The sequence below is a fragment of the Ciconia boyciana genome, chromosome 2 (assembly GCF_034638445.1).
Source record: "Ciconia boyciana chromosome 2, ASM3463844v1, whole genome shotgun sequence".
NCBI classification, from domain to species: domain Eukaryota; kingdom Metazoa; phylum Chordata; class Aves; order Ciconiiformes; family Ciconiidae; genus Ciconia; species Ciconia boyciana.
In genome coordinates, this window is record NC_132935.1 from 129,014,454 (window position 1) to 129,033,543 (window position 19,090).

Genomic DNA, 19,090 nt, shown 5'->3' on the forward strand with positions numbered 1-19,090 from the left:
CAAGAAGGGAACATTTCTAAGGAAAATCTGGAGCAGTTTATTTTCTTTACCAAAATAATTTACAAACGTGGTCAATCAGAATCCTCATTTCTTAGCAAAAAAATCCTGAACAAAAGTGTCATGCATCATGCTGGTTTTGATCGCACAGACTTTTTAATTAAATCAAATTTGACAACATATGCTATTGTCCCCACAAGCAGGTAGAAACAACTGTTACTGTCTGTGATTTACATAGCTAGTCTGACTGATTTGAAGTTAGTTACGAGTACCCCTACAGGTTAGAAAACTAATGTATGCCATTATTTTCAATTAAATAGGCATCTGCTCTACTGATTTAGGAACCTGATTTTAAGCATACAAGCTTGACAGTTTTGCTCAAGTAGAAGTAGTATACAAAAATCAAGGAGATAATAAAATAAATACTTAGACAACCACAAAAAAAAATCATGCATGCAAAAATTCCTTCGAAGAAGAGCGTGCCTTTTGTGCATGGTACACATCTTGGAGCCTTTTTTTATTCCCATATGTCTTTTCCCTGACTATTATTTTTTAAATCTGTTTAAAAGGTTTTAAGCAAAGTATTTGTCAGCCCATACTTACCAATGCCAAACATTTATTTGGAAATACAAATGCTATGACGAAATGTCCTTTTTTAATTAAGCATCATAAAATGTGTCCAGAATAAGTTAGCATCTGTGTGCAACAGCCAATTGCCCGATCAGTATGTTGGATTTGGTAGGCCTAAAGCTAATGCCATGACGATTGTTCTCAGTGCCATTAAGTTTAATGAACTTCAGTGCCTTAACGTTTAACTGTAGTTAATACTGTAGGGCATTTGTCTTTCTTATTCTGATGTGATAGGCCAGTTCAGACACCTGAAAAATGCAAGTTATTTAGTACTTCAGTGCTTGTCTAATTTTAGGGATAGATGAAAAGAATATTAAATCTGAGATGCCACCAGGTCACATGAACAGAGTTCATGGAAAAACCTCTGAGATATTTTGGAAGTGTGATTCTTTTCTCAGTTGCCTTCCTCAGGCTCCCACAACATGCTGTAACTCAAATGAAAGAACTGAAAACACTACAAGGAAAAATAAGCTGCCTTTTAGAGTTTTTTATTAGAAATACTTACAAGTTTCATATAATTCAGTAAAACGACAGCTGTATGCATGAGTGGCAGCTTTGAATCCTAATGCTCCTTATCTTTTTTGGAGTGATTCATTTCAGGGAAAAGAAACTGTACTGTGATAAAAACAGGAAGTTAATTGCTTAGGAAAAAAAGATGAATAAAAACCAAAGTGGCTCTGCAGAGCTTTTTCTGTCATATTATGAGCAATAAACATGTATACAGAACAGATCTGTGGGACCATTTGGAAGAGTTTAAAAATGTCAATGTAAACTGTTGTCTTTCTCCGGTACAAGAGATTCACATACATGCAGCTGAATTATACTTGCTAGTAACCTCTGCACAGAAGCAAATCAGAATGACATAATTTGAAAGAAGGCAGTAAGAACTTCTAAAATTATTGGGTAGCCCTTTAAAACTGTCAGGGAGAATTTTAAAAATAGCAAAATCATGAATGAATGAGACTCTCAGCAACGTTTACAAAAGGATCAAAGTGACTTAGGAGCCAAGAAGAGTGATCCTTCACTCCACAGCAATCATGTTACCAGCAGCAGGTACAGGACCTGCTCTGTGCATCCTCTTTCCATATGTTAATCATGAAGTTAATGTTTCAGCATCCCGGTGGCAAAGGAAAATACGTCTGAGGATCTATGTTTGTAGTTGGTAGTTTGCGCTGCCCTTTTTTCCTTTTCAGTAGAAATCTCATCCATTCATCCTGCTCTTTTAAGATAACACCACAAAATTACTGTCTATTTCTGTGAAAAGCTGAGAGACCTGTACTGACCTCTCAACAAAAACATGGTCATGGATGAGAAACATCTCTCTAAATCAGGCTATTGTTTTAGTTGGGGTTTTTTTTGAGCGGAAAGGGTTTCTGCATTTGGGAGATTTTTTTCCCACTGAAATAAATGGTAAGTATGTGTTTAATAGCTTGATTCTTTTGTCTGTGTTTGGTTAAATCAAATCATTCCCTATAAAAACAACAAAACTTGTGTTTCTGTTCTTTTAACAATGTAGTATAAATGGTGTATATTTACAGTCCCTACATAATCACTATACTTAAGTTCACCCTCGTTAAACTCTGAACAATGTAATTAGAGATTCTAAAAACCCTAAATAATAAGATCCTGCTCTGGTCTGCATCCTCAGTCATGTTAGGAATCATATCAAAGGTCAAATACATCCAACCTGAACAAGAGAAGGGGTTAGTGAAACTTTTTTGCAACTGATGCTTCAAAAAAATTTAACTGAGTATGAGTTTAACAAAGGGTATGCTTTGAGAGTCCTTCATATAGGACTGTGTGTATGTTGAACTGCGTGTATATTAAAATGCTTATTCAGGCAGCAAAATGAAGAAGCATAATTACATGAGTACGTCACACCTAATCAACCATTTCAATAACATTCAACCAAATACTTGGTAATATAATATGGAAGCATGAATCATGAACTTTATTAATTGCAGAATATCTATATATTAATCATTCCATATCCATATCCATCTGCATTCAAGAGTACTTACTGCATTGTTTCAGAGAGCTCTAAAATCATAAAATGGTGGGGTTTTTTCCTCTGCTCACATTTCTCTTACATTTGCCGTAGTGGGCTTATGCAGTCTTAAAGGCCAGCAATGTGTGTACCAGATAGGCAGAAAGCCCGTCGGATGTGATACTGAAACATACTGGAGGAAATGGGATTCTCATTCGCATATGTGTTTATTTATAGCTATTTCCAAAATACTTACAGTCATACCATCTAAATTAATATCTCAGTTTTATTATTTATGAAGAAATATTCCCATATGATTAAGTCAACAATGTCAATAGCAGCAGAGAGAAACCTTTATCAGCATGTCTGTTCAAAGGGATAATTTCTCTTACCCTACAGCTCTTTCTGTTCTTATCTATTCCCTTACCAAGTGAAATACTACCGATTTTCTCAGTTGTTCAGTGCCTACCCATCCACAATCAGTTATGCAAAATGTTTTGCATTCCATAGATCTTCCAGCTTTTCATGGTTTTTGTTTTTGAACTGTCTCTCAGCAGTCCCACAGGGCAGTGCCAGCAGGTGGGCTCGTGCAGGCCGCAGGTAGATAAGTCCAGCTTGTCTTGTGTCTGCTTGAAAAAGAGGTTTCTTTCCATCCCTACTTTATTTGTCTTTAGGCAAGAGCTTTCTCCATTATTCATGTTTATCCTTCTCTATCTTCCTGCTAAGGAGAGATTATCTGGGCGTAGGAGTGGGGTATTTTTAAGAGGAAAATACAGCCAGGTTCGATGAAAACAAGTCCTGCTCTTGCTCCAGTAGCACAGTTGCTGGTTTCTAGCTCTGCGACAGTGAGGCTGGTGCACCTGGAAGCTGTTCCAGTAATAGGTTTGACAGTGGGAGCTGCTTTGGAAAACGTCCAAGCCCGTGGTCCTTTGCCACTAACGTCTCCAGGCAAGGTGGGACGTGACAAACTAAGGCGACTCCAACAGCGCGACACTGGCAAATTGACTTTGAACTGTTTAAGATGGAAATTCAACAGCAGGACCTGGTGTTTAGAAGCTGTGAGCCAGAGTTTCAGCTATTTTCAGGATTTTAATTGAAATGAAATGGATCTGTCAGGGGGCTAGGGAGATCCTCTGAAGCTCCATCTTTCACTTTCTTCCAAATGTCACTATATGTAAATATTTTTTGCTTTGTTTTAACAGACAGTAAATCAAATAAATAGATAATTATGCATCAACACAATTAAACAGATATTTTGCCTCAAAGTCACTAATCGTTTTAGTAGAGATTATAAATAAAGATTGATTATAAATAAATATTTTTTACCTTGCTGTCTTCATAAAACTAGAGGGCAAGGAAGAGGAATAGGGAGTTATTGTAGTTTGGAAGAAGAGATATAGCTGACCACAAATTCTTATTTCTTATATTTCAGAAAAGCTATAGGTATATAATGCATTAAAATACACATGTATATGTATTTCACCCATCTTCAAATTTAAAAAGAGTAAGAAAAACGTAATTTTTCTTGCATTTAGAAAGTGTGGGTCTCCTTGCACAGTGCTAACTCTAGAGTGTTAGAAATTTGAATGTTGGAAGAGAGAGTTCCTGGGTCATTGGCTATTCTGAATCAGAGCTGCAACCCTTTCAGCTTTGTTGGGTTTTGTTCTCTGTTTGGGGGGGGGAGGGGGGGGGGAGGGTGCTAAGTACAGAAAGGCTGAAATTTTTATTTATTCATCTAATCCTTTACCAATAATCTGTTGGTTCTGTTTGCATGTGCATAGTTTGGGAAAGCATTGTGCGATGCCATCCCTTTCTGTGTTGTTATTGAAAGCACACAGAGGAAGTCAGGATTGTACTAGTGCCCAAAAATATGTGCCTTTGCAGGTGAATGCCTTCTAGCATTTTAATTTATTGGCAAATTTGTCCTGGTCTCATCCTAGTTGAACATTTTTATCTGTATTATAAAATTCCTTTCTTGGTTTTGAAAATTCCTTTCTTTTGTTTTCAATCAGAGCCCTCCGAACCAAGTAATTTAATTTCTTTTTTGTTTCACTGCTGGTACATAACCTGATTTAGCTTGCCTCCTAGGAGTCACAATGGATATTTTGTTGACCTTTCTTTCATCCTTCATTTTATTTTCTTATTTTTCTCACTCCCATTCCCCCACCGCTTTCAGAGGGCTGTCACGGACATATGTTCACTAAAGATTACGCAGTGGCAGTTCTGTTTCAGGTTTTAAAATAGGTAATTATTCTTCTGAATTTACTTCTTTGAGCAGAAGAGGATGCATTGTGCCCTGAAATGTTTTAACTTTGACTGCACTGCATTTTGAACCTAGACTTCTAGGATTACTTTTTACCTAATTCATTTGTGGTTACTCTGATGTCCCCTGATGTATTTTGAGACATACAGTACTACCAGAGAGCAAAATTTCTGTGTTGGGAAGCAACAGGTCAAAGTAACGATAAGGCAGAGGAGAAAAGAGAGAAAAAGAAAAGTATTCTTCCATAGGTTTTGTATTCCCCTTATCCTTCTTTAAGGTGGATAACTACATCACCATTTCCTTTATTAATGTGACAGAGAACCTGTTTGTGCTTTAAGGGTTCTGATCTAGGAAAACACTGAAATAAGTATGTAACTATAAGCAAGTATAAAGTCCTATTTGCTACTCTGAGCAACTATGCCTACTAGCACTACACAGTGAAATTAAGAGAGAGTTTAAATAAAAGAAAAGAAAAGAAAAAAGGAAAGAAAGACGTTCCTACTTAAGCTACCTCATACCATCCTGGGATTGTAGAAACAGTCTGAGTTAAAATGGTGTAAAACAAAAATGTGAGGAGTTAAAAGGGTGTAAAATAAAAACATGACTCAAGTTCACTGTGCATGCAGTCCAAAGGAACAAAATATATGTTTGTAGGATTTATCTGAAAATACTGTGCTTAAAATATTTGACATTGATGAAAGTATATTCAAAATAATAAAAACCTGGCAGTTGTGAGGATGTGAAGAACACAAAACATGAGTAAGGTGTATTTGGAAATATTTTAAGCATCGGGATACTTCAACTAGCCCAGGGACACAGAAATAGTGGCAGGTAATGGTTCAGCACAGGAAATCACTCCATAACCTCTACTTCTGCAGGAATTAATACCCGAAGGCAATATCTGAACTTCTTTGTGTCTTCCCACGGTAATGTATTAATATGTGAAATAGTTCCAATTTGTGCAAACATTTCACAAGTAGCAAAATTCTCAATGTAAAAGTGACAATATATATTCCATCCCTGACTTTGATATGCTTGGTGAACTTGCATCTAATCATTTCATAGCCCCTTCCATGTAGAAGAAACTTTCTCTAAACATCTGCAAAGCAAATGCCTTATGAAAACTCTCCTAAAAATTCCACCTTTCCATTGACAACAGTTTGGTTGCTAACATGCTGAAGCCATGTCTATAAGACTGACTAATATAGCCATATTGTTTCCATGTCCTCCCCATATGTGTGTCTGCAGCCATCTGTTGTCTCTTGGCTTACACTGTTAAGTCCTTTAGAGAAGCGGGTTTTTTCTTTATGTTTGTACAGCACCCAGCAGAGCGAGGTCTTGGTCCTGATGAGGGCCCATGAGTGATACAATTAAATAATAGGTAAGTTAAATTATTAAACTAAATAATTTTTAAAAAAAAATTCCACTGTATGTAATGCATTGTTCAAAACAGTGGTTTCTGGTTTAAATGTCAGCATATGCTGTAGACTATTCTGTTGCTGGCATAGATCATAAGAAAATTATGGGGTTGTCAACCAACATTCAGCTGTCAGGGGTTCAAGATTAAAAGGTTACATCTTGTATTTAATTGTTAGATTAAAAATGAAAACTAAATAAATTCTCACAAAAATGGAAACAGTAACCACTACTTTTTACTCCAGGGAAATTTGCATAAAATTGAATGAAAAAGCAATTTATGCCATGCATCTGAATCTTGTTTGACATGTAAAATGCTACCAATATCCAAAAGGTATACTCTGTGTATATCTTATGAATAAGCACTTAAGTACTGGTAAGACCCTTAGCAAGTCCCTGGCTTCAGGATTTCCTTGTATCAATCTCATTTTTCCCATTATTTTCCTCTAAATGTTTCAATACCTCATCAGGTTATTTTCTAATTTGCCCTGCCAATTTGCCAAGAGCTCAGGGGATGTTCCCTTAGTGCTCTTACTATGAATACTGAAAGAACTGAAAATGTGACTGGGCAAATTAATGTACGAAAAGTCCAAAGGCTATTAGCTAAAAAAAAAAAAAAACCACCTCTAGTTCAAGAAATCCCTGATCTGCAAATCTGCGTAGCCTGGGAGAGTATTCTGGGCAGTACCATTGCATGTTTATATCATGACATACTTTTTTCATTACACTTTACCCAACCCATCATTGACCAACGTCAGACAAGACACCAGGAAGGCTGGACTGTTCTCCAACACGGTTCTGACACTTTTTGTGTTATGTTTTTGTATTGGTTTTGCGTGGCAAGGTTTTGGTAGCAGGCAGGCTACAAGGGTGGCTTCTGTGAGAAGCTGCTAGAAGCTTCCCCTGTGTCCAATAAAGCCAATGCCAGCCGGCTCCAAGACAGACCCGCCACTGGCCAAGGCCGAGCCCATCGGCGACGGTGGTAGCGCCTCTGGGATAACATATTTAAGAAGGGGAAAAAAAACCTGAGCAACAGCAATTGCAGCCGGAGAGAGGAGTGAGGATATGTGAGAGGAACAGCCCTGCAGACACCAAGGTCAGTGAAGAAGGAGGGGAGGAGGTGCTCCAGGCGCCGGAGCAGATTCCCCTGCAGCCCGTGGTGAAGACCACAGTGAGGCAGGCTGTCCCCCTGCAGCCCATGGAGGTCCACGGTGGAGCAGATATCCACCTGCAGCCCATGGGGGTCCACGGTGGAGCAGATATCCACCTGCAGCCCATGGGGGTCCACGGTGGAGCAGATATCCACCTGCAGCCCGTGGAGGACCCCACGCCGGAGCAGGTGGATGCACCCAAAGGAGGCTGTGACCCCGTGGGAAGCCCACGCTGGAGCAGGCTCCTGGCAAGACCTGTGGGCCCGTGGAGGGAGAGGAGCCCATGCTGGAGCAGGTTTGCTGGCAGGACTTGTGACCCCATGGGGGACCCACACTGGAGCAAGTCTGTTCCTGAAGGACTGCACCCCGTGGAAAGGATCCACGCTGGAGCAGTTCATGAAGAACTATAGCCCGTGGGAAGGACTCACGCTGGAGAAGTTTGTGGAGGACTGTCTCCTGTGGGAGGGTCCCCACGCTGGAGCAGGGGAAGAGTGTGAGGAGTCCTCCCCCTGAGGAGGAAGGAGCAGCAGAGACAACGTGTGATGAACTGAGCGCAACCCCCATTCCCCATCCCCGTGCGCTGCTGGGGGGGGAGGAGGTAGAGGATTTGGGAGTGAAGTTAAGCCCAGAGAGAAGGGAGGAGTGGGGGGAAGGTTTTTAAGATTTAGTTTTAATTTCTCATTATCCTACTCTGATTTTGATTAGTAAACAAGTTAAACTAATTTCCCCAAGTCAAGTCTGTTTTGCCTGTGTCGGTAATTGCCGAGTGATCTCCCTGTCCTTATCTTGGCCCATGAGCCTTTCATTATATTTTCTCTCCCCTGTCCAGCTGAGGAGGGGGAGTGATAGAGCGGCTTTGGTGGGCACCTGGCATCTAGCCATGGTCAACTCACCACAGTTTTTAATTGCAGCATTATTGCTTAAACACCTTAAATACCTTTAAATACTCTTCTCTTTGAAGGTAGTTTATTTTCCACTACACTTAACTGTGGTGGTGTAGTGTGGTGGTGCTGACAAATTAAATTCATATTCAGAAGGATTCAGCTTTAAGATGAATGCAGTTTTGCCATTCTGAGTGTTCATGAATGAAGTGCTTGGACGTATATTATTGTAAGCCTCTGACAACAGACCTTACTCTTCCTGGAGTTTCTACATGAGTAAAACAGACAAAAATACATTTTCTGAATTGTAAGACTGAAAACTAAATGTTAGTATGAAAGAAAGATGTTACAGTCCTGGTTTTGTGCATTCGTATTCCCTGTTTTCCAGCCCTTGTACTTCTGTGTTAAGCTGTATGTCATGTATTTGGGAGAAAACTTACTTAAACTGATAAAAACAAGGTTGAGAAAGAGTGGCTTCTTCCAAAACTATATTTATTCAGACCTTGGCTTGTGCAGGATGCTAAATTCCAGTGCCCTTACCCATGTCTGCAAACCTTATTGCAGCTTGTAAAGTGATGAGCTGTAAAAGGATAGGATTACAATGTCAAAACTGTAAAACTTTCTGTAATCTGTTCTTGAAGGTGCTGACCACTTTCAGTTAGTCACAGCTGTTTTTCTGGAACAGTAAAATTTGATGAAAAACAGGGTATGGTAGAGGCATTGCTGGTCTCATTATGAGCTGAGGAGAGAAGGAAGGATATAAAAAATTTATTTCCATAGCTGTCTTTGTAAAGGTGAGAAGATAGATGAAAGGAAAGGTAATAAAAAGAGAAGAGTGAGCTTTGGACAAATGGAGAGCACCAGAACTGTATGGATAGGGGGAAAAAATAGCAAAGAAATTGCAAATAATTAATCATAAAGGAATTAGTTTTCATGGCAAAGGAAATGTAACAATGTAAGCAAAGTTCTGGATATGGATAAGAAGATGAATATGAGAAACATAAATGTAAGTCAAGTTTTTTGCGGATTCAGTCTTGCCGCAACAAGGAAAATAGTTGGAGATTTGTATATGGAGGCACTCAAATAGAATCTTGCTTTGACTGGAGACATAAATACTAGCCTGCTTTATATTGTTAGTGAAATGTAGATCAATGTGGCATCACAAATAATCTTCCTTTTCATTCTGGTATTCAATTCAAGATGTTACTGATTCTGATTATCTGTCAGGCTCTATACCATCTGGAATGTTGAAGGTGTGGAAAAGTTTTGAGGACCCTGGGACTAAATTTTCAAAAAGTATTATTGAGTTGTTTTTCTGCAAGGTTGCATCATTAAATTTGCACATCTTGGTCTCCCATATCTGATGCAGTGATTCCTTTGTTTGATTTGCTGCTTGATGTGTTTTTCTTCCTCATAATGCAGCTCCCAATATTAGAAAATGTTGAGCTTATATGCTTTATAGCACATGTTGTTCAGTAAGTCAACATTGATTTTTTATTTTGGTTAGTTATTTAAATGATTGATTTTTATTTTGTGGTCAACTGGTTAACCTTTGAGAGCTGTGGCTGAGTGAGTTTGAATCACTGTTAACGTGTTTCTTGTACTGTGTGTGTCAGATCAGCTGAAAGGTCAGTTTCTCAAGGAAGCATAGACCATAATGTTTTTCTTTTGACTTACATTTGGCATGTTCAAAGAATTTATAAGTCTCTGTTCATGCATAAGAGAGATCAAATCAGCACTGCTATTTGTACATAAAAAAAAATAGTATCCAGGGTACTCACTTTCTCAGCACAGTGAAACACAAAACTTGGCACTTAGAGAAAAGCACTGTGAATACTGCCTGGACAAGAATTGAGACCATCTGCACAATGCTAGCTATAAATCAGTTGTTTCATCTATTACTGCTAAAGAATTTTACTTCAGAATACCGAAAAAAATTGTCCTTTTTTCTGAGGGGCTTTGTGATGTTGCTGCTTACCTTTACAAAACATTAAAACATTCATAATTTGCAGAACAATTTTAGAAAGATACTGTGAAAAGATTAGTCTTAGAAATGTTGATTAGAAGGGACCTCTCCTCAAGCTGCTACTTGGAGCAGGACAATCACGAACATTGGATCAGGTCAGTGACTTTGAATAGAAACTCTCCCACTTCTATGAGTAACCTCTTCCAGTGCTGCACTGCTCTTCTAATGAAGAACATTTTTCTAATGACCAATTTGAACCTTCCAAGGGGCAATTTTGGGCCGTGGTCCCTTCTATATCATCTGCCACAGCTGAGAAGGGTTTGATTACACCATCTTTGTAGCTCCAGGTAGTTGCAGGCTCCCAGCAGATCCTCCTTAGGCTCCTCTTTGCCAAAATAAACAAGCCCAGCTACCCCAGCCTGTCCTCTGGACCTGTAAGCATCATAGTAGCCCTGCACTGGACTGTCTCCAGTTTCTCAACATCCTTCTTGAACTGGAGGCCCAAAACATTATTCAAGGTGAGGGCTCACAAGCACTGAGTAAAGAGGAGTAATGACTTTCCTGGATCTGCTGACCACATTCCTTCTAATGTAGCCCAGTGCACTGTTTACATTATTCATGATAAGAGAACTTTATTAGTTTAAAAACAACTCAGCAGCCACTGTAGCCTCTAGATCCTTTTCAGTAGGCCTGAAACATAGCAAGTTCCTTCCCTGTCTGCACTGGTGCATTGGGGTTTTTCTCCTCAGGTGCAGAATTTTGCACTTATTTAAGTTTCTAAAACAGAAACCTCAAAAAGAATTCTTTTGCCTGGGCTTCCAGTGTCTCATGGTGTTTCTGAATTGAAGTTCTACCAGTCAGCACAGCAGCCACACCTCCGCATCTTGCATAACCTGAAAATCTACTGAGCGTGCATTCTGTCTTCTCATATGGGCTGTTGATGAAGATACTGAACGGTATCTTCATAGCCGTCCATTGGTTACTGTGCTCATTTCCAACCACCAACTGGACATCAAGCCATTAACTCTAGTCTTTGAGCTTGGCGTCTGACCAGTTTTCAGCCCACCTTCAATCCTGTAATTCAGTCCATACTTTCTCGTATTATAAAAGATGATGCTTTTGGACGTAAGTGTCAAAAGCCTAACTACAGTAAAAATATATTGCATTCACTCCTCTCCTTTCATCTGCATGGCCACTTATTTCATCATAGTGGGCAACCAGATTGGTCAAGCATGATTTGCTCTTGGTAAATCCTTGTTGACTTTTCTTGATTATTGTCTTGTCCTTTAAATGTTGGAAATTGATTCCAAGAGGACATGCTCCATGATTTTTCCAAGGACTAAGGTGAGGCCAGCTATCATATAGTTTCTTAGATCCTCCTCACTTTTCTTTAATATGGATGTAAAATTAACCTTTCTCCAGTCATCAAGGATGTCCTGTAATAGCAGTGATTTTTCATGAATGATAGCTATGGTGTTGCAATCACATCGTCAGCTCTTTCAGCACCCATGGGTGTATCACATGTAACCCCATGTATTTGAACACATACTGCTTCTTCAGGTATTCACCAACCTGTTGCCCCCCAACTCTTAGCCATCCCTCTCCTTCACAAACTGTACATGCAGAGGTCTGGGAGCAGACTTTGCCTATAAAGCGAGAGGCAGAAATGGTATTGAGTGCTGCAGCTTTTTCTGTATCATCTATCATTATCTTATCTCCCTTAATAAGCAATAGACCTACATTTTCTTTGAACCTCCTTTTGCTGCTTTCGTACTTGTAAAATTCCTTCTTGTTATCCTTTAATGTCCCCCATTAATTTTAGCTCCAGCTGGGTTTTGTCCTTCCTAGTTTTGTTCCTGTGCCCAAACAATGACTGTGTGCTTGTCCTTTGTTTCCTGTCATTGTTTCCATATACGTGCTTTCCATTTCCACCATTTCCATCTCCATATGTGCTTTTCTCATTTTAGTTCATTAAGAAGCTCCTTACTCAGCCAAGTGGACCTTCTGATACCTTCTCTGTATGTGCTGCTTCTTCATGTATTTCTGGGTTAGGTCCCTATTCTAGGACAGACAAAGTCCTCCCCACTAGATTAGCCAGTCTGTTCACAAAGATGTTCTTCCCTCTCTTTGCCAGGTAGACCTATCGTCTAAGTTGTCTTTCCTCATCAAACTGAGTGCCACAAGCAAAATAGTTGAAGCCCAGCTAGTGCCACCAAATATGTAGCCATATGTGGTCTACTGGATACATCTGCTGCTATCTAGGCTTTTCCCTTTTGCCATAGGATTAAAGAGAAATACCACCAGGATTCCTGTCCCCTTCACCCTTGCTCAGGAGCCCTACAGTCACGTTTGAACTGAAATGGTTTCACATCACCATGTCATTGGTGTATACATGAATAAGCAGAAAAAAAGTCAGAACATTAGGTGACCCCAAACAGTCTTTCGGCAACACCACAAATTGAGGCTCCATGCAAGCAAGAAACCTCCCTCGTTGATGAGCCTGGCTGGAACCGAGTCACCAACCACTCACTGTCACTCATCACTTTCTCTTGGTAGCACTCTGATACTGCATCCAACCTGGATTCTTCCTCTGAGGGAGCTTGTTCTTCCCCTCTGCTGACTGGGCCCTGCACCACTGGGCAGCCCTCCTGCTGCCAGAAGTCACAAGCTTCCCATTTCCACCTTCTTAGGAGTGCATGTCTTCTTCCCACTGCATCTTGCCTCGGTTGCACCTTCCCTGTCTGTTGCATAAGCTTTTACACCATGAAAGATCCTGTCAATCACCTGTTTGTCGCCCCTGACGCAATAAAATACATTTGCCTCTTCTTGCAGCTCCTCACCTGCTGCTGCGGCAACTGCAACAGAGCAAACCTCCCTCCAGGGAGATCACCCTTAGGGGTCCATCTGCACAGAGGTTGCCCCAGCACTGCTGGTGACAACAGGAGCAGGGGTTGTGTCTTGTAGCAAGTCATTACCATTTGAGTGTTGTCTTACGCAAACAGTACATCTGGGTCTCTCGTGTCAAATGTCAAGTTAACTGCCTTGCTTATTTGCACATCCCACTGGCAGCGCTCCTTGGTGCCCTTCCTGAGGGTGCCAGATAAGTCAGGAACTCCCAAGTGCGTTCATTCAGTCTTGTGCAAGGTTTCTCACTTGGCAGGAAACCTCTTGCACTGTCTGTGAGTTCCCAGCCACAGTACCCTCCTTTGTGAATGCTGGGTCTGCTGAACATTTCTGCTCCCCATGCTAGATCCAAATGAGCTGAACGAACGGCGGATTTAGTTTACTCAGCCCTGGTCTCACTTGCCAAACGAAGAGGTGCTGTTGTACAGTTGAAAAGGTTAGTTTCAGAATCTGGTCAAGTAGACAGAGCTGTCCAGAAGCATTTTAAGATCAATTTACTGCGGTTCTCATCCATGAATAAGAAAAAATAGTCTGGAAAACATGGAAATATTTATTACCAGAAGTTAAATTTTCTTATTCACTTGTAGGAGATAAACAGGGTTTCAGTTACTGGCTAATGATTTTAGAATTTGATTATGTTATTTTATAATAAAATACTCAAATACTGTCGCCTTTCCCTATCTTACAGCTGCACTTGTGGTGCAATAGCAATTTAAAATTTATGGTAGATTATTTCTTGCAGTCACTAGCTGTATGTACTAGGTAAAGGCCTTCTACAGGGACATTGCTTGAATAGAAGTATCAATGCAGATATGCTTCTATAGGCTGTGACAGAACTGCAGGCTTTGAATGAGGTTACTCTTTCAGCAACTATAAATTGGCAATATAAAATCAATCCCTTTGATGCTTAAGTGGTCAAAATATAAGATTGAATAAAATAAGGTGAGAGTATATTAATATAAGGAAATAGCAAAGAAAAAATGTTTAATGTCTGTAAATTGTAAGTGTGAGAAAAAAGGGTGTAGGGAAAAAGTGATATTGCTAGGTCTTGAAAATGCTACTGTTAAATCTCTTTTTATTTATCAGTTGCTTTTGGATATATGCTATATTAGTGCAAAGTTTCCTTTGCTTGGCTCTGACTCAGTTTCTGATGGAGATTAAGATCACTTGTACCTTTAAGATAAATCAAGATTGCTTCATTCTCTTTATTCTTGCTGATCAGTTTTGGGTATTTTCATTTGAAATGTAATTCACACCCTAATGTTCAGCAATATCCATCAAACAAGAGTATGATAGAACTGCAAAACTACTAAGAAAAATAGGAGGCTAAAAAGATGCTTTGCCTTTGTCTGAATATCTTGAATTCAACTGCATGCTTAAAAAAACAAAAAACTATCTAATACTGTTTGTGACTAAGCTTTGAAGGAATTTTTCCAAAGGAGTGGTGAACTTTCTCTGCAGTATGGTCTTTAAAGTCAAGACTGGATGCATTTGTATACTGGCAAAGAAAGGAGTTCAAAGATAAATTCTTAGCTGAGGTAGTTCCCATTGCTCAGACAGGGCATGTGGCTAGATAATAATGCTTCTCCTAGGCCTTAAAATCAAGAATCTTTTTTTAAATTATTTTTTAAAATTACATTTGATGCATATTTATTAAGCATAACTTCGTAATTTAAAGTAACTGCTTTAGAGTATGAGAGTTGAAAATAGTTTTCACCTAAATATTACTTAAGATGTTGTGTGGAAGTCCAGTTGGCTGACCATAGAAGTGCAGGTTTTTTATACAGATAGAACACGATGTGTTACTCAAATAAATATGCCAAAATATATGGCAGTAATGCATCCATGAGGTATCGTATAAGGTCTCGTGAAATATATGCCTGAAAATAAAAAAATGAATTTTTCAGAGGTTTCAAAGGAATTGCTGTGGAAATTACTCTACCAGAAATTAGAATTTTTCTCATTTGGTGAGGTTTTTCAGCCATTGCTGTGGTACTGTGTTTGCACAAGCAAAACCAGGTAGCTAATCTGTAAAAGAAATATGAATTGTTCACCTTTCTTGGATCAATGTAGACAGATTTTTATTTGACTCTCTAGAAAGAAAAAGAGTAGTATTCATAAACACTGAAACATTAAAACCAAACCCTATTTCCATGAAATGACAAAAGCATTTAAAATTCTTTTAATAAATACAGTTGGAAGGTGATTCTCTTTATTTCCAAAATTTTCTCAAGAGCAAAGGAATAGGAAAAATTAGAAGGTGTCTAAGCATGTCAAGGATTAGCTTACCACTTTTACTGCCTATTACAGAAAGCTGGGGGGGTTTAATGCTAATAATCTCTTAATTGTAGGAGGAGGAATTGGAGGCCCAGATTTCATTCCTACAAGGACAACTAAATGACTTGGAAGCCATGTGCAAATATTGTGCGAAGATGATGAACACGCACCTTGGTAAGTGCAGTACCCTGCGTTAACCTGCAAATCTTTGCAAAGGCTCTTTTCATGTTTGTATTAGAACTAAAATAATATGTATGTAGTACATTGCATATTATTTTATAAGCCATGAAGAAGATTGAATTGATGTACCCAGTTGTTCATCAGATGCTGCCTAACACTGTATCTTTATACTGTCATACTTTTGGGAGTATGATAGCCACCGATTATGCTAAAAAAAAAGTAGAGGCATTTTGGCACAGATGCCCTTTGTCTGTTCCTCAGATTTCTTGTGTTGTAAGAGACAGGCTGGAGCTCACAGCAGTGAGCTTACACTTTTTAAGCCCGTTTGCAGTTGAACAGTCCCAGAATGATACTTGATGCATGCAGTGATAGTTGTATAAAATTCATATGCTTTCATTAAATGTAACATCGTCACAATCTATGCCGATCACCTTCCGTATGTAAAAATGTGTTACTATAGGCTGTCTAGTTTGTAATATTTTGCTCAGACCAGGAGAAATATAGTAAGATAGAAGTCAATACATTGAGAACAGAATCAGCAAAGACTCCAATCTAAAATTCAACTTATATCTTGCCAAGACAAATCACAGAAAGTAAACAAAAAGCTTCAATCAATTCAGGTGTAAATATGCTTAGCTATGCTCTGATAAAAGCAGCATTTTTGAACTGTGTTGAACTGAACTCCAAAAGTTAGTATATTTAGTTACGTGAAAAAGCACTGTTGTTAAGAAATCAGGGCACAACTGCAATAATTTTAAGGTTTATTTATAGCCTGCAACATCTAAGCAAAATAAATTAAAGTTGAATATTTCAGTGGGTAGAACTAAGTATATGATACCTAAGTTTGCCAGGTCAAAAAGATCAGATGTGTAAGCCATATTATACTTGTATTTTCATTTTCTTTTATGCGAGTGTTTTAGTAGCCACTGTTACGAGCCTAGGAAAATCTATAAATACTGTGTTATTTGAAAGTTTGGAATCACAGCCTTCAAAAGCCAAGTGTAAACCTCTAACCCCAACAGCTTTAGTCTGATGTATTGTATTGCTTCTGTGAGGGTACATGAGCAATGATGAGACCTGAAGCAAGTGCAAGGGATAAATTATTAGCTACTGAAATGATGGGGGAAAGATTACTATGTCAAGAAGAAAAGCCGAAGTGTCTTTCCCTGAGGAAAGAAGGCTAGGAGTGTTTAGCAGGGGTATCAGTTCAAGAACAGGCATTTCCCCAGCAACTGCTCTAGGCTAGAGATCAGAATAAAACCAAAGATACTTGAAGTAGTCCGGTTGTCGGCACTGGATCCATGAAATGAGAGCAAAAGATTTGTGATAATATCCAGGCGTTAAACTCTTACTCCCAAATATATAAGAAACAAAAACATTTGGAGCCAGTAGTCTCCCAAGAACATCGTGGAGCCATTTGTTAGCCTCACAGGACAGGGAAAGCCACCCCCTATACAGCTTTGGCTGCGGGTACACTGGGTGCATCATGGCACCCCTGAAACGCTCTCAGAGCCTTCCAGCCTTGTTTCTTCCGAGTCCCACTCCCTGTACTTCTTCACAATATTCCCATGCATCTTGTCAACATCATGGGCTATTAACTGTATAAATTTGGGTTACACTCATTCATTTAAATCCTATAGAGATTAACAGTTACGCGCAATAAACAGAGCATGAGACTAAGATACCACCAACCTTCACAGCTTCTGTACTTGTAGCAAGCTGATGAGGTTAGGTATCCCCAAATCAGCCAGTAGATGATCCATGGGAAGGCAGGAGAAAAACCACCAGGATTCTTGCTGGTCTGACCTGTGCAAAATTCCTTCTGACCTGAAGTCTGTCCATCACATTCATCCCGGTGATCTGAGCAGCACATGCCAGCAGGCTGTCCAAGGAAATGGATTCTCTATAGTATCACAGAACACCCCCTGAGGGTTATCTCCAGTGTCCATCCACTGCCTGGGGCTTCAGAGGGTGGCAGCAAAATAAAACTCAGAGCGTATCTGGTCATTTCTGGGTTAAGGGAAAAGTTAGCAGGGGCTGCTACTGCACCTGGTCTGATTCTCCCCCAGGTATCTCTTACCCATGAAAATTGCTTCATTTCAGAGACCACAGAGCAGATAATGATGAGTTATATCACTCCTCTTGTAATCTGTCGGGACATGTAATTTCAAGGATATTACTTCTTCCTGTGAGGTTGAATTTTTCTGACTTCACCACCCAGCTTTTGGCTCTTGTGGCATTCTTGATAGCAAGGTTGAAAATCCTCATTTAACTTACCTATACACGCTGATTAAGTAATCTTTCAACACTTTTTTTGCTAGGTAGGACACTTTAAGATTAATTTTATATGGGTTGCTTTTTAGACCCGATCATTTTTGTGCTTTTCCTTTCAATTCTTCAGGGTTTTCATACGCCTTTTGAAGTGGGTTAATCAGATCAGGATATGCTGTACCAGCAATGGGCTCAGCAAAGTGGTTACTTAGCAAAAGGAAGGTCATCCCTCTACTCTTCTGTGGCATTCCTCTCTTTAAACATCTTCAATGCAGCATCACATTAGTGCACTTTGATACAGTGATAGGTTGAGGTGATAATCCATTATGACCTTTAAAATTTCATGAATCACAGCTTTCTAAAGAGAGGATTTTATCCTGTAGGAATAATCAGGAAATGTTTATTTCCGTATGTGTTCCTTCCATTTGATATATTAAAATTCAATTCTTGTCATTCGGCTTTTTAGCTGAATAATTCAGGTAACTCTGCAGTGCACTCTGTTTTCTTCTACCACCCTAACTGCAGACTTAGCAGTCATACATTTAATAGTTACCTAAATTATTGATAATAACATATGGATACATAAAATTTGAGAAGCCTTCCAGAACTAATTCCTTTAACAGAGAGTTAGACAACATTTTTAAGAATTATCAATGTCTGTTTTTTAGTCTAAGGCCTGCCTTTTAAATTTGATAAAGTTTATGGTTCTTATTTTTAAAAAAAAACATATTTTTTTAAATTTGCATTTTAAACAGTTTTTTTCAGGCCTTATTACTCAACCAATATTCTTTTCCCTGTATTGACTGCATTATATTTGCAGGTCACTTTTTAACAAAGCAATATTAATTCAAGCTTATAAAAATGCATATCCAGTGACCATTCACCACAGAATTATTTAATTGACACTATAAATTGGCACCAAACAATTATAGAATGTTCTTTTTGTGGTTTCCAGTGAAACAATTCAGAATTTTTTGGCTGTCTTTTCTCAGGTTCTTTCCCTTACAAGGGGAATCCTGATGACAGTCAGGGGCAGTTACTTCATGACAGAGATGTCATGGGTTGTAGCTCAGAAATTATCAAAATAACCATGAAGTCATCTATTCTGTTTCGAATCCCTAGTAATTTATAATCTATTTATATCAAATCCAGTTATACCAAGTATAT

The 19,090-nt window shown here is 39.0% G+C and overlaps 1 protein-coding gene across 5 annotated transcripts in view; it reads left to right on the forward strand.

The window, feature by feature from the left end:
* TBC1D5 (TBC1 domain family member 5) overlaps positions 1–19,090 on the forward strand; it is a 330,026-nt gene that overhangs the window by 287,761 nt on the left and 23,175 nt on the right. For all 5 annotated transcript variants that reach the window (XM_072854018.1, XM_072854017.1, XM_072854022.1 and 2 more), the window contains one exon: positions 15,547–15,646. In XM_072854018.1, coding sequence (XP_072710119.1) covers positions 15,547–15,646 — 100 coding nt within the window. The remainder of the gene's footprint in view (positions 1–15,546; positions 15,647–19,090) is intronic.